The 26,528-nt window shown below is 40.4% G+C and overlaps 1 protein-coding gene across 4 annotated transcripts in view; it reads right to left on the bottom strand.

Moving 5' to 3' along the window:
- slc4a11 (solute carrier family 4 member 11) overlaps nt 1–26,528 on the bottom strand; it is a 224,895-nt gene that overhangs the window by 35,956 nt on the left and 162,411 nt on the right. For all 4 annotated transcript variants that reach the window (XM_041812785.1, XM_041812784.1, XM_041812786.1 and 1 more), the window contains 5 exons: nt 22,889–22,970; nt 20,710–20,833; nt 12,577–12,786; nt 3,116–3,200; nt 2,015–2,140 (listed from right to left, as the gene is read on the bottom strand). In XM_041812785.1, coding sequence (XP_041668719.1) covers nt 2,015–2,140; nt 3,116–3,200; nt 12,577–12,786; nt 20,710–20,833; nt 22,889–22,970 — 627 coding nt within the window. The remainder of the gene's footprint in view (nt 1–2,014; nt 2,141–3,115; nt 3,201–12,576; nt 12,787–20,709; nt 20,834–22,888; nt 22,971–26,528) is intronic.

Genomic DNA, 26,528 nt, shown 5'->3' on the forward strand with positions numbered 1-26,528 from the left:
AGGTAACAGACCACTATTAATTTTCAGAAATATATCTCTCTTTTTCAATTATTTTCTAAGAATATTTTGAGATATATATATTGAGAGACAGTAAATAGAACTGGTAACAGGGACAAGAGAGTTATGCAGGAAAGGGTGCCACAGGCCAGTCTCGAACCCGGGCCGCCCTCATACATGGGGCATGCCCTAAACCACAAGGCCATGTGCGCACCATAAGTGCTGCTTTTAGGTTGTAATTTTGAATTTTTGAATTTTGAATTTTCTATTAAAAATTAGGATCATGCTCAGATACCAAAATCCAGTATTAAAACAGAGTCTCAGATGCAAAAGTGCAACAAACTGCAGTTCCCTGAGTGTCCACTTGAGGCTGGGTGCCAAAGTCCTGCAAGTCTCATACACACCCATTCTACAAAGTCCATTTTGAGAGCAGATATTGACACATCTATAGCTCAGTACAAAAAATACTGCAGCCTAGTTAGCTGGTCTTTATCAGGCCACGTTGCACTGGGGATAAATTCTTTTCTATAACTCATAAATTTCAATTTTATAAAGGATAAGAGCCATGCAAAAAAGGACTCACTGATATACCAGTGAACAGATGTGTTGTTTGCCAGAAAGCTTAAGGTCTTGTTTCCACTTAAATATGGTTAGGGAGGCGAGTCAACCAGAGGTCCATTCATTCCTGCTGTCATGATCTTGATTTTGATTTGTTCAGTTTCTAAGTTTCTTTTGTGTTTTCTGTGTCCCTTGTGTTTTGAGAATTCTTGCTGTCCTTTTCATGTTTTCTGTTCCATTTTGTAGTTTAGGTATTTGTGTTCTTTTATCCTTGTGTGTTTCTGTGTTGCCTTCCCCATTTAATTCTATTGTTTTCTGTTGCCTCTTCAGTTTTAGACCTCTTCTGTCCAAGTAGTATTTCTCAAGTTTTATTTTTTGGCATTTAGCGTGTTATTTTACCTTGTATTTGTAAGTGTTTTCTTGTAAGTCTTCTCTTGAGTTTTCCAAGCTTCCTGTTTTATTTTGTAATCCTTGCCCCTTGTGTTTCATGTCTAGTTTACTTCCTGGCGTCTTCCCTCCCCTGTGATTGTGCAATTAGGTCATTTTCACAACTCAAAGTCCGGGGAACATGGTTTTATTGGGGGCTAAAATTCATTTTCACTTGGTCAAATGAACCACATTGTCGGGACATCAAGAGCTTATATGTTTGTGGAGCTATCCTCCCAAACGAACAGAACCGATGACATAAAGAAGATGTAGAGGATGAAAACAGCTCCTCTATCGGGCAGAACAATAAACGGAAATACACCTCTTTTTACCATCTCTCTGCTGGCTTTCTTTACTACATAAACAATGGATAGTTGGTCCACTTTGCTTTCACACCACACATAAAACGCACCACGGTTCATTTGGAAGCAAAACAAGAACCTGGTTTTCAAGCAAACCAGAGTTCACTTGTTTGGTCCGCACTAGAGTAAGTATTTATCCTCTGCGCTCCTGCTCTTCAGTATATATCAGTCAATGTAAAGCACTTGAATATATTGATGCATTTAAGTGAAACATTAGAAGGCATGATTAGATATAAACAGGTTGGTTAAGATACAAAGAAACATTTTAACAGACAAAGCAGCTTAGCTTAGCTCCTTTAGCTGTTAGTATGTCTTTTGGATAAAATATCCCTCAATAACATGCTATATTCCTGGTTGACATGCAATATTAGTTGTGTTTTTGTGCGGGTAATTCCCTGAAAACATATTTCAAGCCAATGAACAGCACATATCTGCCAAGAATATCCTCTCCCCAATGGCTAGAGGTAGTCTATTAGCCTTCTATCTGTATAATGGTGCAGTTCCTTTACACTATGAGGCATCATCCATATACTTACAGATATACAACAGTCACAAATGCATGTGGAAATGAGATGTAAGGCCCACTTTAGCACCATCTCTTTGGTTTGCCATTGGTCTGTGCAGTAAAAACTCATCTAAATCCCTACTGGAAGTCTTGTGAATGCTCATACCTATCTCGCCACGTGTGCTCTCGTCATTGAGGGAGCCGAAAGCAATGGCGGGAAGGAGGATGGCGATGTAGAGGAAGATGGCCGTGGTCATGTACTTCAGCAGAGTTTTGTTGCTGCCAACTATACCTAGGGGGACACAAGCACAAACACATGAGTCACATTCACCTCATAATGGAGCGGAGGAGGCTCAACACTTTAATTTCAGAATGACAAAAACATTAGGCGAATGCTTCATTCAGTGCCTCTGCAACATGGAACATCCAGTACGTACATTCACTAACTATTCTGCATGGCTTTATGCTTTCTACCTCCTGCCCTTTAAAAATGGGTCTCTGCTTTGTGGCGTCATCATTTTGTAGACTCAGCTTTGGCTTTCATCCAAGTGATGGAGGACTTACTTTGGAATAAAACACTTTAATTGGGCCGTAATTCGATGTGAATGGTCTTGGTCCTGTGACCTTCATCATATGATCAGAATCTAATGACAGTCACAAGACAGTAATATCTTGATTCTGCTTCACGAAAACAAATATGTTCAAACATAAGAAGCCAGAAGCAACCAAAAGAGAGAGGAGTAGGAGAATGAAACCCTGCCCTTGAAACCTAAAATCTGCTTTATAGTCTTTGTTGTGTTTTGATCAAGGTCAACTAAGTTCACGCATCTGAAAAAGCTGTATTAATGATATATTTGCAGTAGATGCAACTAAAACATCAGTACTTTATTTCTTCTTTAGGAAAATACAAAATACTTCAGGTCAGGTAGTATATGTCCATTTGTCGGACTGGGCAGAGATTTGCTAATAAAAACAATGATTTGATGAGTCAATAAAACCACAGTGTGCACAGATTGCAATAGGAATGTTAAGGCCAATGATGATTTGGGACATTACAATAAAATTGGACGTTTGGGGACATATGGGAGCGGTAAGTAATCTGAGACAGTCATTTTAGCAGGAGACGACCCGAAGTGTGACACAGATGCAGCACAGATGTATCTCAGGCAAGGGGCTGAAAGACAAATGAAGAGCTGCCAGAGGCACCCCGGTGTGGCATAATAAGGGAGATGATTCACTTTCAGAACAAGTCCACGTCCAAGCCTACCATCTGTGAAGTCAGAGGGGTAGAACGGCAGCCTGCGGCACAAGTCTTCATAAATCCCCCGGCCAGCTTTGAAGAAGTCTTTACACTGTGGACAGAACGGAGAAGGATACGTTTCAACAAGGACACAAAGCCAAGGATTAGCAACAGCATCTTGTACATGTAGCAATGACAGAATGTCCCACCTACAGACAAAGAGAGTGAAAGCTGCAACAAAATGGACACTTATTACCTGTAAATCTTCAGCAACACAAGTCTTTTAAATAGAACTTGTCTGGTTACTGACGGGTTAGGACTTTTGAAGCTTGTCAATGGCGGTCACTACATAAGAAATGCTGACTCAATCTAACTTTTAGGTTTTACAGACCTTTTCTATTATTTGTTAAAACGTAAAGTTAAAAGTTAAAACGATCATGATCACCATCTGATGCATGGGACGCATGACATCGGATTGATGCAGATATCTGATATGCCTGATATGATACATACAAATTCATTTTAGCCGATACTGATATAGTTACAGATATTCAAATGTAGTTCAGACCTAAAACTTTAGTCCTGACAACAGACTTTTAAGATTAAAGAATCATAACGAATACAGAAAAAGACTTGGTCCAGGCTAGAATTCCACTTACTGATTAGTTTGTAATTGTCCGATATCATTTTTGCTTCCTCAGATGTCAGTGTGATTGTTTTAAAGACCTGTGCTTTGATTCTTATGATTGTTTCACATTATTGCATTTAATAAATAGGAGTGTACTGGAACATGTGGTTTTAATCTGCCTGTAGAAAGAATTATCATGACAGTCCGTCCATTTCCGATTAAAACTTCTTTATTCTTGACATTTTTTAAATTTCAGAGCTCAGGGTCTCTTCTCTTTCCAAACTCACTTTCTCTGCTGAGTTTCTAAGACTTCTCTGAATGAAATTTACAGGTCGAAAAGGTCCAGATAGAATGGCACCTGGGTCCGGAAGTTGTACCGCTTATTCACGACCTCGGCTATATGACATACAGAAAAACCTAAGGGGACCTATATCCATACTTTTATGACTCTTTGTTTTCCTGTAAATATGAAATTTCAGTCATTTAAGAAAGATTTACCCTTATTTATCTTATCAACATATGCATGCCCTTCTGTAACCACGTCTTTTTTTTTTTTATCGTGGCAGCATTCTGTGTCATAAGCTCCAGATTAGCCCATCCACCACATTCATGACCAAAAACCCACCCAAACACTATGTAGACTACATCACATCTAGACAAAAACAAGACCAAAAATACTAAACCAGTACAGGAAACCACATCTTTAAAACATGTTTATTTTGTCCTCTATGTTCAGTCATGTTTCATTCCATCTAACATCCAAACTTTAACATTCTTAATTGAAAATATTAGTGTAGATGCAAGTGTTTAAAATTTGGGTTTATTATGAGTCGGGATGTTCCGATACCATTTTTTACTTCCTGATGCAATACCGATAACAAGGTGTTGGGTATCAGCTGACACCAAGTACTGATCCGATACCAGTGTGAACTTTCTGGACTGACTGTGCAGACTAGCAAGTTATTTTAGACCTATATTTGACTTAGAACACGGCTCAACAAATACAATCCTAATGTACAGCATCTCTGTGACCCTAAGGTTGTTTTTCTGCTGATTATTGAGTTTTACTGCTAAATATTAAAATAAGAATATTACAGAGGGCTGCATCACAGGCTCTCTCTGTCTCTCCATTATGCTCTATTTGGGTAGCATGACGTGATGATGGAACAGCCTGCCATTGGCTGATAGACCCTCACAAAGGGTGACCAATATGGCAGTTAGCATTTGAGCTATTGATAATAAATGATCATAGTTCGATTACAATGGATAAAAAGACATTCAATATTGGGTTTACTGATGTGGATTTAATCATTTAAGTCCCCAAAAGTCACACAAGTTCAAGGCTTGCTGAAAATGCTGCTACAAGGGATTCAAAGACATTGTCAATGGGGAGGCACGACGGTTAGCTTCAAGAGGAAAAACAAGTAAGAGGCAGCAATGTATGGTTCAAAAGTTAATTAACTTCTGATAAACTGTGTCACTTCTTGTCGTGTACTACAGTGCTCGTCTCGAAGGCATTTTAACGATCACATTCAGAGAAAAACTGTCATACAGCCACCATTCTTTGCTGCTGCAGTGGGTCCTTTGCTTCTTCTTTGCTGCTCTAAAAACAGTAGCCCCATAAAATGTAGCCGGTGCATGCAGTGCTTTTAGCATGGCTTAACGAAGCAAAATATAAAGCTAAACCAAACAGTATTGGATAGGTGTATAAACTCGTATACTCACCGATACCAATACCTGCTTTTTAAGCACAAACCACAATACTGGTATCAGTACAACACGAATTATAAGGAGATGGTGATGGGTCCTGATGTCAGATCAGTTCAGAATCACAGTAATGGTAGCTTGTCAACTCCATTTGTTTCCTCAAGACTGGTCTATAATTGTGCAACAAAAACTTAAAGAAACTTGTTTTCTTAAATTACCAAGCTGTTTTACCTTTACATGGCCATTTCTCTAATGTTAATGATGCTGCCTGTATGGATTCATACTGCTTTGCCAGGCTTGTCTTACATCATACCCACTCATCCATACAATTTATTATTTTTCCCATTCTAACTTTAAATTGCATTGCATAAATTCCATCTTCTTCTTTTAATTTTCCAGAAATATTCAGTTTTGACTCTGTTAAGTCTGCATTTTGCCTTAACACTTCTACTACAGCTTGTCCTTTCCATGCTGAGCTTAACAGAACACAAACAGATGAATACATTTCTCTTCACTCCACTATGAGCAATCACATATTTAGATGTAGCATTTCCCATTTGATGATTCAGCATAAAAACACCAGCGATTCCACAGAAGGCTCCATGTAAGCTGATTTGAATCATCAAATTTAACCACGTTGTCTGAGAAAAGCTTCAGCTGCATAATCCCAAACAAAGTAAGCAGATCAGCAGGGCCACGTTCAGATGTACATTTAATAATGATCTGTGTTTTTTCTTAATGATCCATGAATGACAGAGGGATGGCAGCGACAGTGAGGGATAGGAGGATTTAGGATCTTTTTAAAGAAGTTGGGAAGAGGACGGCAGAAGCAGACATGATGTCCTTCTTAAACAGATAAGCTCACAAGTTAAAGAAGAGAGACAAAGTGTGCAGTCTTTACTGAACTTATTAAGTAAATTATCCAATTATCCAGTGTTTCACTTTCTTGTTGGATACAGCATTATGTAATTAAAAAGCCAGCGAAGGGGATGTGCGAGTTGGAAAAGCCCTTGGGAAAATCATTCCTGCCTCATTTGTCTCCTAAAAAAAGTTTGGACTGTTTTTGGCAGAACAAAGCAATTTACCTCAACGTAAACAACCTGAAAACAAACAACAGCATCAATTCCTTCTCTTTGAGCGGGCTGGATGGTTTTTATGAAGCCACACATGCTTGCTCAATGAGGACTGTTCATCCATTAAATCCCTATACATCATGGAATAATTTATTATTACAAGGGAGCAAGCGTGGGGTCTGTGAGAGCATGTGTGGGGTCTGATCGCCAGCCTTTGGCTCAGGTTCGATAAACAAAAGTCCCAGAGAGGAATTACTGTCCACCTGTTTGCCATTCGTTGTGAACGGTTGATTTAGCGAGGAAGGGAAAAACATAAAAACACGACAACAATTTGGCCCCGTTTCTTTAAAGTGGTGTGCTCTTGCGGGTGGTCCAATGTCAATTTTCACATGTGGGAGGAGGCGAGGAAGGCGGGTGGTCTGTCTTTTCTCTTCTTTTCTCTCTTAGTTCATCATTTCCTCTTGATTTCACCTGCCTTCTTCCTACTCTCTCTACTTTCCCCCTCTTCCTCTCCATCTGTCTGTCTCCATCTACCCCTCTTTCACTGAGTGGCACTGAGCCTTTCAAGCCCTGGGATAAACACCTTACAAAATCCTCCGATATATAAATATAAAAAAAGAAAACAGAAGGGGAAATGTCTGCGAGCCCTGGCCTGTCAACCACAACATTAGGAGGAGATGTTGGTCTGTGGCATTGAGCAGAGACCCTCTGGAGGTGTGGGTGTGCATGTGTAGCTAAGGGGTGGGGAATTCTGACAGGCCTGTGAGAGATGTAAGGTCATTTACCCACTGAGGAGGCCTGGCAGGAGTTGATGCTGATTGATTAGGGGGAAAGAAAAGATGGAAGAGTCAAGCCAGCTGAGCGTGGAGGAAGAGGAGGGATGGTTACAATTGAGGAGGAAATGGAAGAGTAAAATTAAATGGGCAAAATGTGGAGACAAATAGGCGCTGCTTTATTTCTCTATGGAGCTATGGGAAGAAACAAAAGAATGTGAATGGTGGGGAAGATATTAACAGATGGAGAGGTCCAGAGAGTGCAGAAGCTCTTAATGGACATGTACCATAAAATTTAGTGAGCAGGCCCCACTTTCAAAACATATTTTTAATAGAATAAGTTGTCTGCATCCTCCAGACTATTGTGATCAATATATCAGTATAAAATGAAGGGACACGGGCGATCATTACCACCATCTTACACTACACAATGTATGCAATGGAAAAGTCGCCCTCTTCACTGTGTATTACAAGCAGCAGATGCAGAGTGTGCTAAGAACCATAATGATGCAGAGCAGGCTGGCAGTGCCACTTTTAACAGTCTTCCCCATCATTAGATCACAATTCTGCATTCAAAGAAAACAAATGTATACTATTAAGTAAATCAGCTTCACCTACTTAGACTGGATGCAACATTTCATGTATGTAACTTAAAGACATGATGTGAAACAAGCGTGATTTGGATGATCTTGTTGTTTTTAGGACATGTATCTCACTAATTGCAGTGTGATTTGCTTAAGCAGAAGACAGCTGAAAAAAATTCTCCCTTTAGCCACCACATGGAAAAGTTAACTGATGAAAACTTTAAAAGTTGAGCAGTGACAAGTTGAGTAATGGGAACGACACTCAGGCAAACTACAGCAGTATTTAAGACACCAGGGAACAACAATGGATTTGCCAACAGCCTAGATTATGAAGTGAATGGGAACCTGCCAGCCAAGGCTCAGTGGATGAGACGCTTGTAATGAGGAGGAGGAGGAGGATGTTGATAGTTTTGCTTTGGTTGATGGTTTTTAAAAATGTTAACCAGTGTTAGGGAAAGGTAATTATGGTTAAAGCTGAGGGGTGAAGCTTTAACCTTTATTTTTACCACTAACAAGGCCAAGGAAAAAAGATTTTAGTACACCTTGTGTGCAGTTTTCAGAAAACCCTCCAGTTTTTGGAGGTAGTTTACAAAAATGGCTCTGTTTCAGAGGCTGTAATTTTAGGCTTAAATGGGTCCAGTTAAAGTGCAGTTTTAATCAAAAATACATCTTAATTGAGGCCCAGCAAAGGTGGGCAGCACGATTCAAGGCAAGTTGGTCATTAATATAGGGTCTGTGCATCACGGCTATCAATGTTACCATAGGTAACATCAGCTAGCAGCCTGCTAGCCACCACAGGTTCCAATCCAGCTCCTAGATAATCATTTAGAAAATCTGAGGGGGAAAGTGTTGTGGTTTTTACGGCATTAGGGTATTTTTCTCTTTAAATCCTGACAGATGTAAAAGTGTACAACAATTGAAATTGAAACAATTTTATCGGGAATGACTTTACGTTTGAAAAGACTGAACAAACAGCCCCCAGTCAGCTGTTAGTAACAAATATTCAACCAGGGATAAGAGCTATAACTCCAAAAAGCTTTTCTTTTTGTACTGATTGTGCACGGAATGCTAGTAGACGAGGACCAGTACAGACAAACCAGATGGTCTTCTTTTATGACTGAAATGTAGCTTGTGCCTCAGCTTCTTTAACTACGATATGACAACCAACCAGCAGTCGTCTTTAGTCTTGACATATTGTCTAATTGATTCACATGCTGTATTTATCCTACACTATTTTACATTACTAAGTGTGTATTTCACATGCCCTGATGAAGATCTAAATAGTGATAAAATGTTGGCTTTTAAGATCTTTTGGGGGGGTTTGCCTTTATGATAGGACTACTGAAGAGAGACAGGAAATACAGGGGGAGAGAGTGGGGTAAGATATGCACAAAACAGCAGCAGGATTGGGATTCAATCCTGCAGCCATTGACTGCATTTAAGGTCTACAGCTTCTGTAAATGGGACCCTGCTCTACTGAGCTACTGAGCCATGGTGGCTTTTTAAAATGTTTTTCCTTTCTCCTTTTTTTCTCTTGTCATGCTTGATGTGCCTGATTTCTTTCCTAGTAAGTGTGCATAATTTTCTACATTTTCCAACAGCACCCATCCCTGTTTTTTACGTTTTTTCTGCTTTGACCACACGGAACAGCCATTCATCTTCCATTTTTATGCATGCTGTTATTTCAAATAACAGCCTTTAACCTAACAAACTTCTTAAACAAGAGGCACACAGGAATGACATGTCTTTAATCTGGCATGATAAACATAGTCATTGGTGCCCTTCTGATTAGACCTACGTCAACTTTACATTTCAGGCTCTTTGAGAGTACAGTTTCCCCTGCCTGAGACTCAAAACAAAGACCTGTTTCCTAAAAACAATCACAAACCACAAATTAATAACAACCTAAGAGTTTGGCAGCATGACAGACCCAGAAATATGTAGCAAAAATATCTCAATCGCCCCCTTGTGGCAGTATAGGTAATATGAACTAATGCCACTGCAAACCCTCCAAGATGATGTTGTTGTATATGACAAGAATAGACACAGGCTATTTAAAGTTAAATAATTCTTGAACCATAAATCCTAATCTCGTACTTTTTACACTCTTCAAGCCCTTAATTATGTTGTTCTGATGATGCTATCCACGCTTTGGTTGTCCTTACCATAGCTTCTCCAGGGAGCTTGGAACTTGGGTGACTTTCTGGGGCATTTCAAGATTAAATCCACACCAGTAACTCCTATACTGAACGTCTTTTCATCCATTTTTTTCATCCATTTTCAATCACTTCTGCCGCACTTCTGCCATCATGTAGGCTGTGACAACCAATTGACCTATGGCTAAGCATATCTCAAACGCGATGAGCCAATCACAGTTCGTATAGTCGTTCCATACACTCGGACATCGGCAGCCTGGACATCCATTGAAATGAATGGGAGAACGTCAGTTTTCGTCCGGTTTTATGAGTTTTTTTTTTTTTTTTTAATTTTAAGTTTAAAAATGGTCAAAAGGTGTTCATGGGGTACAAGCGACTCCAACACAAGGTATGCTGAGAGGCTGGGCAACAGAGTGTATTTTTTACCCTTTCCTAAGCCACATCTAAACCGAGAAAAGTGTCTTCTTTGGATATAATTGTGCAGTAGACCACAACATCAACTCAGCGTGAATAAAATTAACACGGATATCTACATCTGTTCTAAGGTAAGCCAACATCGTATTTGAGGCAGCATATTGTCACTTTGCTGGAAAGAAATATAAAGTTATCTTTAACATCTCTAACGTTAGCTAAAGTCAGCCTAATGTTAGCTCCTAGCTGCATTCATTGGCCTATTTAGTTCTAGTTGTTACTCTTTGGTGATCATACATCATTGTTAGCTGTTGTCTAAAGGGCTCTAGTTAAACTAACGTTAACTCCTGGAGCTTAGCTTCATTAACTTATCTGTAACAGCCGAGATAATGAAGGCTGGCAAACATTATGCTGAATGATTCAATGTAAATACTGTAGCACCAAACTAACGGAGTAACTGAAGCTTTTTATCGACCTTCTCAACAATAAAATGATTAATATATCCTTCCAATGCATAGGTTAGACCCTTTTGGTGACTTCTAGATGATATGAGATCTTTCTGTCTCCAAAAATCATCAATAGCCTCCAGTAAAATGTCTCCTACTGTGACAACTGCCGTAGCCTCTGTCAGTGAATGTTCATTGTTTGTCCGAGCGAGTGGAGGGGGCGTGGCTTAGCCATAGGTCAATAGCAGGCTGTTCCAAGGTTGTGTCATGTTTTGCCAAACAGCAAATGTGTATACACTTAGAACCTGATGGGGACAGTCTGAATAGCTCATAATGGAGAAGACATAGAGCCTTATATGTGGCCCTCTGTGTTTTTACAGACAGTAATATAAAAAATTACAAGGACATTATTGTATATGTTAATATCCTGAAGACTTTTTGTCACAGAATGATTATTTTTAACTGTTTGGTCCCCAAGAGATGGAGGAACAGGTTTGTGTAAATCAATGTCTAAGTCATTGTTGTTTCCTATGTGTCACACATAAAAACCTTTGAGTTTTAATTTCCGTTTAGTTCTTTCCTTTGTCTTTATAGTCCCATAGCTTTTATAATCCACTGAAACACTGATGTTTAGAGCTTGACTGTGCACCACAAGGTTGATGTTTTACAGACTTTTTAAGACAAAAAGTCCAGGCAAGACAATAAGGTTCAAAAATAGATTACGGCTCAGAGGGTTAAAGGCCTAAAATGTCACATAATTTGGAAGAAAATGATATTATCTTAAGGAAAGTATGTTTAATATTTAATAAATATTTCTTTGATTTGAAAATTTGACCCCAACAGGGTCTGTCAAGACAAAAACTGGCATTTCTGCATTTGGCTAAGTCCACTACTGTACCAGTGATCAGCTGCATAGACAGCGCAAGATGGAATATTGCTGAATGCAGCTGAATTAATCATGCAGGATGGCAGTTCATACCTTTCTTTATCTCTAAGAGATCCCAAAACAATCTCCTGACTTTTACGACTTCTATTATAGATTTTATGGTGATCAGTTTCCCTGTGATAACAAGTAAATTACACTTTTCTCTACTTACATTTTGTGTGATAAGTAATTCCCCTTTGTTTATGTCAGTGTATAATCTTCTTATCCCAGGTTAAAATCTTGTTTTTTAATTGATAATAAATTTATTTCAGTTATATTCAAGCTAGACTTATTTTTTCTCATCATCTTAGGTGGAAAAGCTGGTTTTCCTTTTTGAACAATTTAATTTTTCTTATTATCTTGAGATAGCAGCTTCTTTTTGTGTAATAACAGGATTATTATCTGGAAATAAAGAAAAAATAACAATAATTTGGTCACTGTGATAGTCAGCCGGCCTACCATAGTAACATAAACTAGGTAATTCAAGCCTCCAACTATTTGTTTTGTGCTTTAACAGCTCTGGGAACCCAAGATACATGATCAGAATCTTAAAAAAACACGGAGACACCACATTATCACAGATTAACAGATTAAGTGAAATATAAGGATCAATGTCCATTTAGGAATTTGTTAAAAAAATTGCTGAGAGCAAACCAATCATCATCAGGGCACAGGGGATGACTCACGATGCTGTGTTATAGATACGTGGTGCTTCAAAATGAGTAGAAATGTTCCCAATTTCAAACACAGAAATAGAGCATGCTCTGAAAAAAGCTTGTACCCACCTTAAGGGGTTTGTGACTGCGGGGGTCGGTCTCTTCCTTTCCTAGAGCAGTGGGCTGCTGGTTGGTTGCCGTCAGCTGATGCCTCTGGAACACCAGCGCCTCCTTAAACTCCTCCTGCGTCTTTGTCTCCAGCAGCTTCTGCCTGAAGGAAATGTCAGAGAAGAGGGTGGCGAACGTCCTGCCGAGCTCCATCGCCGTCTTGGTGCTTTTCTGTGGGAGAGAAGAAGTTCAAATATATGAAATAATGGGTTTCGTTAAGCCAGTGAAACAATCCATATACTTTGTAGTTATGACAAACAGCTGCTTTTTACACATCTGACAAATGTAAACAACAGTTGTTTAAAGCTGAGCTAATGCCAAGCCGATCAGTCTAAGTTCTGTACTGACTCTCTTTTCTGCTCTGTTTTTGGTTACAACTCTCCTGGGAACCAAACAACTCTGCTAACTCATGTTTTATTTACTCTGGTGGAGGCATCTGATCTCCTTCTGGTTTAAAGAGATTTTGATTCAATCTGATTCGGGTTGGGTAAATCACAACTGTGTAAGTATTATGGGACCCGTTTCATTCATTATTTATAGTAAAACTAAGATGCCTGTGGTTGATTTGTACTGAATGGTAGATCAAATTAAATGGTAGACATTGACTTCTAAATCAAGTCATGTCAAAAATATGTGTTCATTGTCAAACTAAAAGCCATCAGAACAGGATTTAGGGACCATGCACCCAGCCAAAACTCTTATTTATGCTTACTTCATGTAGGAGAAAAGGAGAACTGATGAGTATGTTTGAAATGATTTAAACATCACTACCAAGATACTCCACACAGCTGTTAGGTTGGGATGGATGTTACCAGAAGTACTGCCTGGTGTTAAGGTGCCACAGTGAGGTATCCAACTGCTAGTGGAAAAGTAGAGTCATGAATCAATAAAAACAGCTGTGGTGTCTTCTGTGGTAGTGAAATTCATAGAAATGTGATAGACAAAGGCGGACAGTGAGACCTAACAACACTGACTTTAATTAAAAACCAAATCAGTTCTTCCATAGAAATAGTGAAGTTTTTGCAAAGTTTGAAGGAAATCCCTCAAAGTATATATAATATATGGCATTCACTGGTAAGGGGTGCACATGAGCCAACTGACCTTTGACCTCTGAAATCCAATTGCCTCATCCTTGAGTTTAGGCTAAGATTTGTGCAAAGTTGGAGGAAAAAGTTTCAAGTTGTGAAAATGCATCCACAGGTGGCCTGTATGTACAAAATTATGCCTCTGGCCCCAGGCATCAAGCGCTGAGGCTTAACATGCATCCCCTAAGCAAAATATACAGTACATGTATTCTTTTTTAAGTTTTTCTTATGATGGCATGTAGATTCCAGTATTTGTGTCAATATTTCTACTTATTTAACTCCTTTTCTTTGGGTATCAAAGCTGGGTTTCGCTAAATAATGAGGAAACTCATGTTTGCATGCATGTCCTACTGCAGTGATGTACTTTATACATGTTTGTTTTGTTCTGTCTCTTTGTTCAGCTGTTCTGTTCCATGTAGGGTTAAAACATTACATACATCTGAGTGGTTGGAGATGTTTTAGATTTGGGTCGTGATTACGCTTCAGGAGGTAGCGTTGGGTCCTAATCCCCGACCAACTGAGGACGCAATCGCAGACCCCCAAAAGAGCTCAATAATGCCTGCCAACCATTTGAAAGAATAAAGGAGCTGCACGGGAAGCGCAGGACTAGCACTGCTGCCCCACAGCAAGAAGGTTCCTGGTTCGCTTCCTGGTCAGAGCCTTTCTGTGCCGGGTTTGCATGTTCTCCTCTTCTCAGGGTACTCTGGCTTCCTCCCACCACCAAAGACATGCTTGTTGGGTTAACTGGTGACTCTAAATTGGCCGTAGGTGTTAGTGTGTGTGTGCCTGGTTGTTTTTCTCTGTATGTCAGCCCTGCGATTGACTGGCGACCAGTCCAGGGTGTACCCTGCCTCTTGCCCAATGCCAGCTGGGATAGGCTGCAGCCCCCACATGACCCTCAAAGGGATAAGCGGTATAGAAAATGGATGAAGGAACTATGTGTCCTTTTATTTACTGAAAATTCAGGCTTTTCAGTGTGCTTTTCAGCCAAATTATGCCTATCCCTTCTATTCTGTTCTGTCTTAGGAAACTTGTTTGTCTTCACATAGAAAAAACTCTGACGATTTTGTTTTATCAAGCTTTTATTGAGTTTGTCCTGTCTTTTTTCTTCATTTCAAGGTTTGGCAACTTGTTTTTAAAAAACAAAAATGCTTTCAACCAAGTAGTGAAGTGGTTGAGCAAGCTTATAGGTGAGCAGCAACTCAACCTTTTAAATCTCTATTTTTCACATCTGCAGTGTAAGGTCAGCTCTAGTCTCCATGACTGTTTTCATTCAGAGTTTCAACTTCTTCACTGTGGCCGCTTTGTTGCTCCTGAAGGAAGATCTAAATGCCTCGGGAACACTGATGTACTGTCTGCACAACAATTTTACCTTTTAAGGTACTAAAAGAGAACCTTGACCCTGTCTTTCTTCACTTATCTTTGTTGAACATTTTTAAATGACTATATTGTAGGGATTATGTATCTCATCTGGCCCCGGGATTCCTTGGAATTCCCCAGGAGGAGGTGGAAAATGATGCTGGGGAGCGAGATGTCTAGGTGGACTTGCTTAGCCTAGTATATCATAGTTAACATTTTTATGACTTCATACTACTGCAGCATTTATTGTCAGCAGCAGCAGCTGACAGTCATTGTTTGTGAGTGCGGTGACATTTGCATGGTTACAGCAGGCCTCACCGATCATAGCTGTATTCAAAGGTAACTTGTGGTAAACCTATCTTTGCTATTTCTGAAAACATGGTAATAATCAAATCTGTTATGCAGAAAATAAATGGGATTCTTATTTCCATAACAATGCTGTTGAGCTCATTCTTCCTGTATTATTTCCACCCATGCCGCTCTGTCGTAGCTGTCTGTCCATGTACAGAGGTGAGGAAAAACTGTACATATTTATGGTTACCATAGTAACCACCCTGCACAATCTTCCTTCAAAAAGTTACTCTGAACTTGCTTGAACTGTTGGCTACATTGCTCAACACCAACCACAAATTTCTAGTTGTGTTTGATCTGTAAAAGTAAGCTACCAGAAAAGGTGCAGAAATTAATGCAGAGGCAAAAAAAAAGTGCAAACAAGTTTTAAAAACTAAGAGCCCAGCACTTTCTCATGCTTTATGCATGAGACTATTGACATCAAAACCCCTGTAAATACCGATAAGATTATTTCTTAAGTTTTAATATTCTGTTTTTTAAAATGTTATATAAGAGAAGGATTTAATCCCTCAACTCCCTTAAAAAGATGTATTAAGCTGAGGTTTATACAATCATTTTTGTGATTGCAGTTTTTTACAAAAAATGGTAAGCATGTTCTACATGCTTTTGGATGCACTTTCTTAAATTTTGCATGACTAGATGCCATCAAACTACAACTGCCAAAAGAAACCCCAGCACACCATAATACTGCAAATCAATGCATCACATCTGAAAATGTCCGCTGTCATAAACACATCTCTCAGTTGCAGGATGGATTGTAGAAAACAGAGCAAAACCTCATACTTTGCTGTCAAAGACAATACCAGAGATACAAATCTGTTTCAAAGGTGGGATGGGTCAGCTTCACATTTGTTGCTGTGTGTTTTAGGGGGCTTTTGTCAATAATCCCACATCTGTTACAAATAATGCTGTCACAAGTCACAGAGAGATGGTAATAATGGCCTGGCAGGCTCTGCAGCAGCGTGGTGCCAGAGAAGCATTGTTATCCAGGTGGTGATGATACCAGCATAGCTGGTCTCAGCGCGTTTAGAAGCAGCTGCAGCAAACAAAATAACTAAAGCTTTTTTTCACAATAGAAACTGAATTTCAACCAGAGCTGCAAGAGCTGAGAGAAAGGATGTTGATTAATCTGAAGGGTGTTCTTTTGTGTGATGGCACAGGATACCCTATCTTTATCAGTACTCTGTGTGCTCTGAACAGTTGGTAGCTTAAGCTGTGAAAGATTTCAACCATTTCAACCAAAGAGGAAGAAGAAAGAGAAAAATAGATCCTCAGAAGACTGCAGAAACAAGACGTGAACACATTGGATAATTTCATGGCAGAAGATGGAAAAAAAAGATGACGTGCCCCTCATAAATAGCCTTAGATCTCATGGAAACCATTTCCAAGTGAGTTATTATCCAGACTTTTCCTATCTTGATCAAAAAGACCATGCTTACACAATTATTTAGACTTATACAGATCAAATTTGATGACTGTCAGTCACAAATGAGATGTATGGGCTAACAGTGAGTCTGCTATGTTTATATGGGACCGCTCCAAAGCGAAGTTGAACTAGATGTTCGACTCCCCAGCAACATTTTTCAGCTCATCCTGGGGGAATCCAGAGCATTCCCAGGTCAGATTGGATATATAATCCCTCCAGTAAGTTCTGAGTTGTCCTGAGGTCTCCTCCCAGTTGGATGTTCAATGCCTGTCTAATGGATGTCTAAAGTCCCCGGCTGCTTGTATCTGCAATCTCATTTTTCGGTCATTACCCAGAGTTCATGACCACAGGTGAGTGTTGGGAGGAAGACTGACCAGTAAATCAAAAGCTTTGCCTTCCGGCTGCTCAGCTCCATCTTCACCACGGTGGACCAGAACAATGCCTGCAGCACTGCCGTACTACACCAACCCGCCTGTCAATCTCATGGTTCCTTTTACCCTCACTCTTCAACAAGATCACGAGATACTTGAACTCCTTCATTTGAGGTAGAGACTCACTACCAGCCTGGAGAGAGCAATCCACTGTTCTCCAGCAGAAAATCAAGACCTCAGACTTGGAGGTACAGACTAACTCACACTCAGCTGCAAACCACTCCAGTGCCTCATTGAAGTCCCTAGCTGAGGAAGCCAGCACCTTTAAGTCGTCTGTTTGCATCTGTGATTTCATTCTTTTGGTTACAACACAAAGTTTGTGACTAAAGGCGATGGCCAGACCAAAAGCTGACGGGAAAGTTGCAAGCTTTGCAGACTGTCCAAATAGCTGGTAATATTCCTGTACAAATAATAAAAAGAGTGCTTATTCCAGTTAGCCTGGTCATGTGACACCAATAAAGTGGCTTCAAAACTGTAAGCAAAAACAAATAGCCTACCATACAAACACAAAAATATACTAACAGTCATGCTGGCTACATCCACTTCTAACAAACTGAACATACAGTATGAACTTTGGCTGCAGAAGGTTTATTTTTCTATCTTTCTCCTGTGACCATGGGTCTGTATTTGTATCTATTGTAACTGCCATTATTCAATCCTCAGCTGCCATCCTCAATACAACAGGGACCTGGAAACGTTTCACAACCACCTTTGAAGCCAACAAAGAATGAGTGTTGCATGCTCAGGAGATAGATTTTCATCATGGGATTTATTTAAGTTTTGAAGGTCACTGGTTTGATTAACCAGGCCGTTTGGGGAAAACGTGGGTGTAGAAAGTGAGTAACAATGAGCCACCAACTTCAAAGGCTGAGGACAGCTCGTCTAACTAGCACAAGCGGAGTTTCTTTCAGGGCAACTGTACGTGAATGTGTTTACAGGCGCTTTCAGGTATGTCTCAAACTGAGAGAATGAGAAACAGGCATTCTTGAAGAAAGGTCACGTCTGTTCAGCATGCTCATGCTGGGTAACTGAGGAGGAAAAAAGCCGCAAATGCTGTAAAGCTCCCTAAATGGTGGGTGATGGAAACGGTCCACCCTTACACACGGTAGATTATATACATTTGGCAACCAAAGGAATTCCTACCATCATTATCATCATGCCCCTTCAAAGATTTTTGCTGGCAGAAGCAGTCACCATCAGGGATAATTGAGACATAATGGTGCTTTATGTTTACTTGGAGCTCAGATTAATGTCTTGGAGAATGCCATTAGTGGTTGTGATTGCTGCCTGTAAGACTGGCAAGGAGGCGATGGAAGCTTTGCAGAGGGCACAAACACAAAGTCTGGGTTTATGCTGGAAAAAGAGATAGAAACCAAAGTAACAAACAGAGAAAAACACGATGCAGTGAAGATGAAGCATCGCTGATTGTCAGGTCACTTCAACCCTCCTTCTGGGCGGTGAAAATGGCATCCTTAGGAGGGATACCACGCTAAAAGTAGGGCCAGCTTTAAGAAATCCCATCGGGGGATTCCAGCAGGAGCCGGGGCGACAATCAGAACCATCTGCAGACAGGAGAGTGATGTGCGTCTGTGCATGTATGCGCGTGTGTTGAAAGCAGTGGAGGACGGCGGGGTCGAGTGGTTTGATAGGAAGGAAAGAGTTCATTTTTTGATGGGATGGAAGGGTATTACAGGATACGGGGCACACTCTCCAGCGGCTTCAGAAAGCTCTTGAGAGCTGGAGGAAACAGCAAGCCAGTGCCCAACAGTGACCTGACAGGTTCAGCCAACAGGACTCTCGTGCCCACACAAGAAACTGAGAGGCTCTTGGATTGAATTCAGTTTAAGGATATTTGGCAGCTGAGCTGCTGTATCTGTAAATCCCTTCAGAAATATGTTAGCTTCAGAGACAATGAAGCTTAATTGAGGTTTGATTTCTGCAGGCAAAATATGCACTCCATTGATACATGTATGGGCTGTAGCACTGAAAAGTCTTGTTTTTGTGTTAACAGCTGCAGGCAGAGACTGCAGGCAGAGACGCCATACAGTAGTTGTTGCTCTGCACCTAACCCTATACCCCACCCTCTAATTCTGTGGCACTAACATAAAGGCTGAAAGGCCAAAATCTATCTTTAGGAGGACAAAAAAGAGAAAACATAGGCATAAATGTAGGGGAAGGCATCTTTTATCCCACAGAAGAGACTGATTTACACAACAAGAAAAATAGAGGAATAATTAGAAAAAAAAAGTTTTTTTTTTTTTCGATGACAAGTTGCATGCTTATTTTGCACATTTTCACAGTTGCACAGTTCAGGGCTGCAACAAAAAATAGATAATATCGCAAAAAAAAAAAAAATGCTTGAAAGAGTTGGCAACCAATTTTTTTTACTGATTGGTTGTGTTGCATGTCATGACTTTTTTTTGACATCACACAGAGCCATTTGCTTCACACCCAGAGAGTTGATAAGCCTATACTTTTGCTTAGTTTCGCAATTCTCTGATAAGAATCGGTAATGAAACAGCATCAGACAGTTTAATTCAAGCTGCAACGGCTCAGTTCAGACGGCTGCAATGGTTGCCAGCCCTGCTCTAAAACAGTCTAGTCACGGTGCAAATCGTTTGTCTGACCTGGGCTTAAGGAATAAAGACAAAGTGTAACATTTTAACTGATCTAAGTTTGTTTGTTCTGGCCTAAAGTCCCAAAATGAATTCCTAAATTTAACTGATATTAACAGCCTTCACTTGACAGACTTGCCAGACATTTACATAAAGTAAACTTCAGATTGGACTCGTAAAACTTTGCTGATTCCAATCTAATTTCCTCAGTGTGGAAAAAATAAACCGTGAGCTTTGGTTGTGAATTGTAAAGGATTCATTTGTATGACCTGAGATGACAGTACTTGATGACATTTTTTAAAACTTACAGCCTATGCCAGGCCTTGATTGCACTCATAACAGGTGGCTGATTTGGAACCTAATATACATTTCTGTCTAAATTTAGCAGCTAAATTAGAGCAGGAGGATTTGCAAATGATCAATTACTTGCATCATAGCAGCAGGATGCAAAAACTGATCATATGGTGACTTGATTTTTATGAATTCATTCACCTGTAGATAAAACATCTGACATCACTCATAGTTTGAGGCAGAGATGAATGATAATGAAAAATGAAAGAAAACCCCCCTCAGCACATGATTAGTGAACTGCTGAAGGTCTTCCTCAATAAATGAACTAATAAAGATGAAGTCTTGTCTGTCTGATGCTGCAGCAACTGAACAATCAGCTACAAGCAAGGACAACTACAGTAAATGATGAAAAGAACAATATAAAATAAATTTACATATAAAACATAAACTAATGTAATAGAAGTGTCTATGGATGCTTCAGCTTTCCACAAATAAACCCCACATATCACTTCCTCCCTCTGGGGAACGACAGTTACCATTTTGAGCGGGGCCAGTATCAGGATGACATAGCGGACCTCGCAGCAGTTCTCCCCCCAGTTCTGCGGCCTCTCCAGGCGGGAGATGCACACGTGACGCCTCTGGAGATGCTTCACGTTGCAGCTGGAGCCGAAGAGAGAGAGAGAGAGAGAGAGAGAGAGAGATGGAGAGGAGGTTTTTATAAATGTCAATGCCTCACCTCAGAAGCAGCAACCTTCATTTCCAAAGATTAACCTCTTTCTCTGCAGCAACAGGTATTCAAATGTGCTGGACTAGCCATGGACACACTTTTACTCATTCTGTAACTCTGGCTGCATGTGAACATACACAACAAAGACTAGAGGAAGGACAGCATATCAACACACTGACATATCGTCTTGACTTGTATGATAGAATTATTGGATTGTTGGTGCGGAATATTGATATCTTAATGAAATAAACGGTGCTTCAGACTGGTGGTCCTGCCAATTTGACTCACCACGTCATTACTTCATGACTCATCACATTGACGCTGATAAAAATAAAGACAGTACCACACACGATTTTTAGCCTGGCTTTAAACCAGATTTAACACCCCTGACTATCAGGGTTTCATTTCCGAAACCAAGGCTCATAGTAAATGATTTTACCCCAAAAAACAATCCTCAAGTACGTGACGTCCTCATGAATAATTTTACACAACATTTTCTGTATCATATCAGCAGATATGAGCTTAAGCAGTGAATCAGCAGAATCGGCAGGTATGAAAATTTCTGCCGATACGAGCAACCAATATGAAAAAACTGCCTATATCAGCTGTAAGTACTGGCCTTAAGAACAAATAAGTGAGTGGAGTTTTTGGCTGGACCAACAGACCTACATCAGCTGTGAGTCTTTTTCTTTATTTATCCTCATTCCTTGTGCATTATAGTGTGTTTTAAGGGCTGAATTAAGTTATGTCATTCATCCTTACTCTTTAAATCTTGTGTTTAAAGGACTGAAATTTGAACCTGACACGACAGATGGATGTGTTTCACACATCCATCTGGAAAACCACTCATAGACAGCATTTGGGAAAAGGCAGAGGCTTCAAAAAAAAAAAAAAAAAAACTCAGATGGTGATTGGACGAACCTTCTGTCTGTCACATCTTTACAGGCCAATCACAGCAACAAAACACGGGACGTAGCCGCTACCGAGGAGTAAACTCTATTGAAAACTGCATAACGCGAACCATGGCGACTTCATGTGCTGTCACTGCATGGGGAGTGATCTTTTTTTTATGACAATGGTTTAGATTATATTAAGAAAAACCTCACTGTGGACTAATTGGCGCGTCTCATTTGATTGACAGATAGCTCGACAGGCAGAAGCTACATTTCTGTCAACGAGAATGCTAGCTAGCTGACAGGAAGTTGAGCTTAGTGGGCAGTCTGTTAGGTAGATCCAAAGTTCGCTTGTGACCGCAATTTCAATATGGAGCCTGCCGTGGATTGGCTTCAAAAGCTGTTTGAGTCTGCCTTTTGTAAGCAGACGGCTGACGTCACACAGGGCTTGTCCAATTCTCTCTACGATCTATGATGTAGACATGTCAGTACACGACTTTTGTCGTTTTTGAAAAGAAAACAACTCACTGCTGTTCTTTGTTCTTCTTTTAACAAAGAAATGTTGTCATGTTCTGATAAAACCGACGCTTTAACAGCATCCATGCTAATCTCTCACGCCATATCTGCACTGGCCTCTCACCGCTGCTTGTTTACGTCTGAACTATTTTCAAATATTGGTATTGATATTGGAAAAAATTAATTTGTTAATTTTTCGACATATTGGATATCGGCATCCAGTATCCAGTATCATGCACCCATAAATTTTACAGCTACCTATCCTGCCAGAGCTTCCCTGACTTTGAAACTTAAATATCATACATGTTTGATATGTCTGATTCTGGATCTGACTGCCTCTGACAGAATACCCTTGACTAGAGACAAAACGCCATAAAAAGTTTCATATCAGCATTAATATTACCTAAAATATCACAATTATCAGTGTTATCATTTGCTGAAAATCTATAAAAACTACTGATGTGTCATAAGAAATTATTTTTACTTTTATGGACAAAGAAACTTCCAGTCACATTAGCAGTGCAATTATTTAGACTCTTATTCGCACTCACATCCACACAAACAAACATTATGCCTTACAGGATGCAGAGCCATGACTGCTGGTACTGGACTCCGGTGGCGGTGGCCGTCACTCCTTGGATCGTCTCTGACAGCAGGTGGACTGTGGGGGAGGAAGTGAAAGGTCAGACGCAGGTTAACAGAGATCGACCTCGAGTCTCGTCTAGTCCTCACTCGCTGGTACTTTCTTGCAACACAATGTTAAATCCTCTCATTTTGTGTGCAAGTCTTAAGTGCGCCAACCATGGATCCTACTTTTTCATTGTTACAGACTTTGAATAAAGTGCATAGTTTTCTCTATATTTCTACATTTGTTAAGGATATCATAATTATCCTAGAGGAGGCATCTGTTTCAATGCCAGCAGTGCCACACAACAATCAAACAGAAAACAGGAATTCACTGACAATGCACTGCAGCTGCTAATAGCTCAAAGAAAGTTAAGTGGTCTGACTCAAGGTCTGGTTCAAAAAGCACATCACATCAAAGATATTCAGGTACAAAAAATACCCAGAAAGTTGTCTAGGTCTGTGCAGTTTGATCTTATTTTGCATTTGAATGTAGAGAAAGGTTATCTACCTCTTCAATTGTTTGCTCTCATGCTGACAGAGCTTAGTTTTATCCATATGAAGATGCATGGGCGGGCCTTATGGGCCTTGGCTCACCCACTTTTGCAACAGACCCACCCTAAATAACTGGGAGACATTAAGACTTTCCTTACTTTTACTGATCATTGATTTATATTTGACAACTTTGACGGACAACTTCTAGGTTTTATCAACACTTTTCCCTGGCAGCTGAGCCAGCTCTCTGCTCCTGCAGAGAGATTTGCATCTTATTTTATAACTGGAGTAACTTTTCCTAAGTACAAGAATCAAACTGTTGCTGATGATATAAGCTTGAACAGACAGAATGGTGACACCTTTTCCTTCTACGCTCTCTGTCTCTCTCTGTTATCAACTGAAAAATACTAATCCAATCTTAATCAACAAAAAGATTTTCTTACAAAGAAGTTAAAGCAAATTTTTTCCAAAAAAATGATCTATGGGTCTTTAGCAAAGTAGAAAATAAATAAGATCATATATATGTTTTTGTATTGAGCAATGAGAGCTGCATGCACCACTTGTGCCAATTCATACATCAATATACCACTCATGAGAGGTCAAAAATAAAAGGCTATCTTTATCACATCAAGCATAACATAGTTTTGATTGACTGATTGATTTTAGGCAAGTAGGGCTCTAAGGATTCATCACAAGGCCTGTCGTGACCCACCCCTGGAGGGGGGTGGGTGGCAGAGACAGGCTCAACACATGTCGACACACATGTGTCACCTGACAGCCAAGGTCAAACTCAACAGCATCATTGCCTGGGTCTTTTCACCTGTGGTAATACGCCCTCAGGCTGCCAGCGCATTTTGGGGTCCTTGGAACATCCACAGTCTGACCGGTGCCTTGTGGCAACCCAACTACGTGCTGGACAGTGCCCAAGGCCGTGCTTCCTCACCACATCCAGCCCATACTCTGGCCTAAAGGAGTGGAATTAGTCATGTTTTTAACAGATTATTTCCCCATGCCCCTGGTAATACTCAAAGTCATCCAGAACAACACCGGGGTTGTGTCAATCCTCCTTCCCACCCGATGGTGACCTTAGGCTGCTTACTCGCCACATCTTTGCCTAACTTCAGCCTCAGTTTCTAGCCCAAACATACCTTAGAGTTTTGCACAGTACTGTTGGATCAAAGGACCAAAGTTTTCAGACTGTAATACATGATTAAATGTTGGCATCCATTGATATTTGCAACAATGAATATCTAAATATATGAATAACAGATACTGGCAAGAATCCAATATGGTGCATCCCTAGCTACTAGCATTGTTGTTTGTGTTATGCTTTGCAATGAAGCTGATGTGCATAGAAAAAGGCAGATTTTTCCCCAAATCACAGAAAAATTGCTCATTTGAATATAAACAAGCACTGGTGCACAGAGACACTGTTCGCTCTACAGTGCAGTTCTGGGAGCATCTAACCTTTTCTTTATTTTCCAATTGAACAGGTGCAAAAGCTGTTCAATCTTTTTTATGAATTAGGCCCTGAATATGGAAATAAAAGAGGATGACAATGCAAAATATCAGAAATGTAACGCCTATACAGCCTGTAAAATTCAATAGATATCTTGAGCATCTGCCTGCCAATCCTCCCGATGTGATGCCTACATCAAAAGTGTCCAATGAGCTCACCTTCTGCTTTGGACCCTGATTCCAGCACGAACTGTACAAACAAAACACCACGGTACACACTTAAAACGATGTCCATCCAGCCCTGAAAAACACCAACGCTCGTGTCAAGAGATTAAAAGGACACATTTCATTATGTGGCTGTGTTTACACGAACAAATCATTAAATATGGGCATCCAGGGGCACGGCTGCAACAGCTCGATGCTTCCTAATAAGAGGAATCTCCCTTCCGACGTCTCACGCTGAGAGATGCATAATAGTGTTTTGGGGGATATTCTCCTGCAGCTCAGACTATCCCAAACCCCTGAAGAAGAGTCAGCGTGCTCTGGCTTGCAACATCCTCTTTGACTCATGAGTACTGAGCAAATTACAGGCTGGAAATGTTTTGTATCATAAGCAGCAGGGACGATCATTTCCATATCACTCTGATTTTCCCTGCCAGTGGTTTCTCCTTTCTTTCAGTCGCTCTTTGTCTTCCTCTCCATCGCTTTCCCCTTTCTCTCTGCCTCTCTCTCTCTGCCATGCCGTCTCATCAATAAAGTATCCTCCATTCATGCCAGAAAATGATGGGCGTCACCATGACAACAGTATCACAGTGCCCAAGGAGTGAGAGAGCCGGTAAGGGAGAACGAGAGAAAGAGGGAGAGGAGGGGGACAGACAAGAAGAGAAATAAGAGAGCATGTGGATAGAGAGTGAGGAGGGGAAGAAAGGATGAAAAGGAGTATGAAGGGAAAGTGAATGACAAGGAGGAAGGAAAGAAAAAGAAGAAACAAGGGAGACACAGAGAGGCAGGAAGGAAGATCACGAAGAGAGGGAGAAGGGACAAAAGAAAGAGGCAGAAAACACCAAGGGAATGGAAAGAAATCATACACAAAAATGTGACAAACGAGACGGAAAAATAAGAGTGAGACAAGATGAAAAGAAGAGCAAGAGGGAGGTAGAAGTGCAGGAAATGGACTGGGATTCAATTCAATTAATAGGAGTAAGCCTGACAGCCATGTAATAATCAAAAACCATCCAATTTCTCATTGACGTCAGGGAGGAGAAGACAGGAGAGAGGCAACGAGAAAAGACAGAGGGATGCAAACGCTACAAAAGAAAGATTAAAAGATAAAAAGAGGAGGAGATGGAGGTTACAGGGGAGCAAAGTGAAGACAGGAGAGATGCAGGAGGAGAGGGGGAGATGACGTGTGTCCTCCATACCAACAGAGTAGGTGGCCTATGTCAGACAATCAGAGAGTGGAGATAACGGCTATCGCTGTGGGCCCTAAGCCGTCATATTACAACCACTTCAGTTCTTTTAGTGACAAATGTCTTTTTTCCAGAGAGATGGTTTCAACCAAAGCAAACATCAGGATTATTTCAAGTCTGGAAAATGACATGTGTTTCTTTCTAGAGGTTGGGAACTCATGCTAGAAACACTT

Source organism: Cheilinus undulatus, linkage group 18, assembly GCF_018320785.1.
Source record: "Cheilinus undulatus linkage group 18, ASM1832078v1, whole genome shotgun sequence".
In the NCBI taxonomy this organism is placed as follows: domain Eukaryota; kingdom Metazoa; phylum Chordata; class Actinopteri; order Labriformes; family Labridae; genus Cheilinus; species Cheilinus undulatus.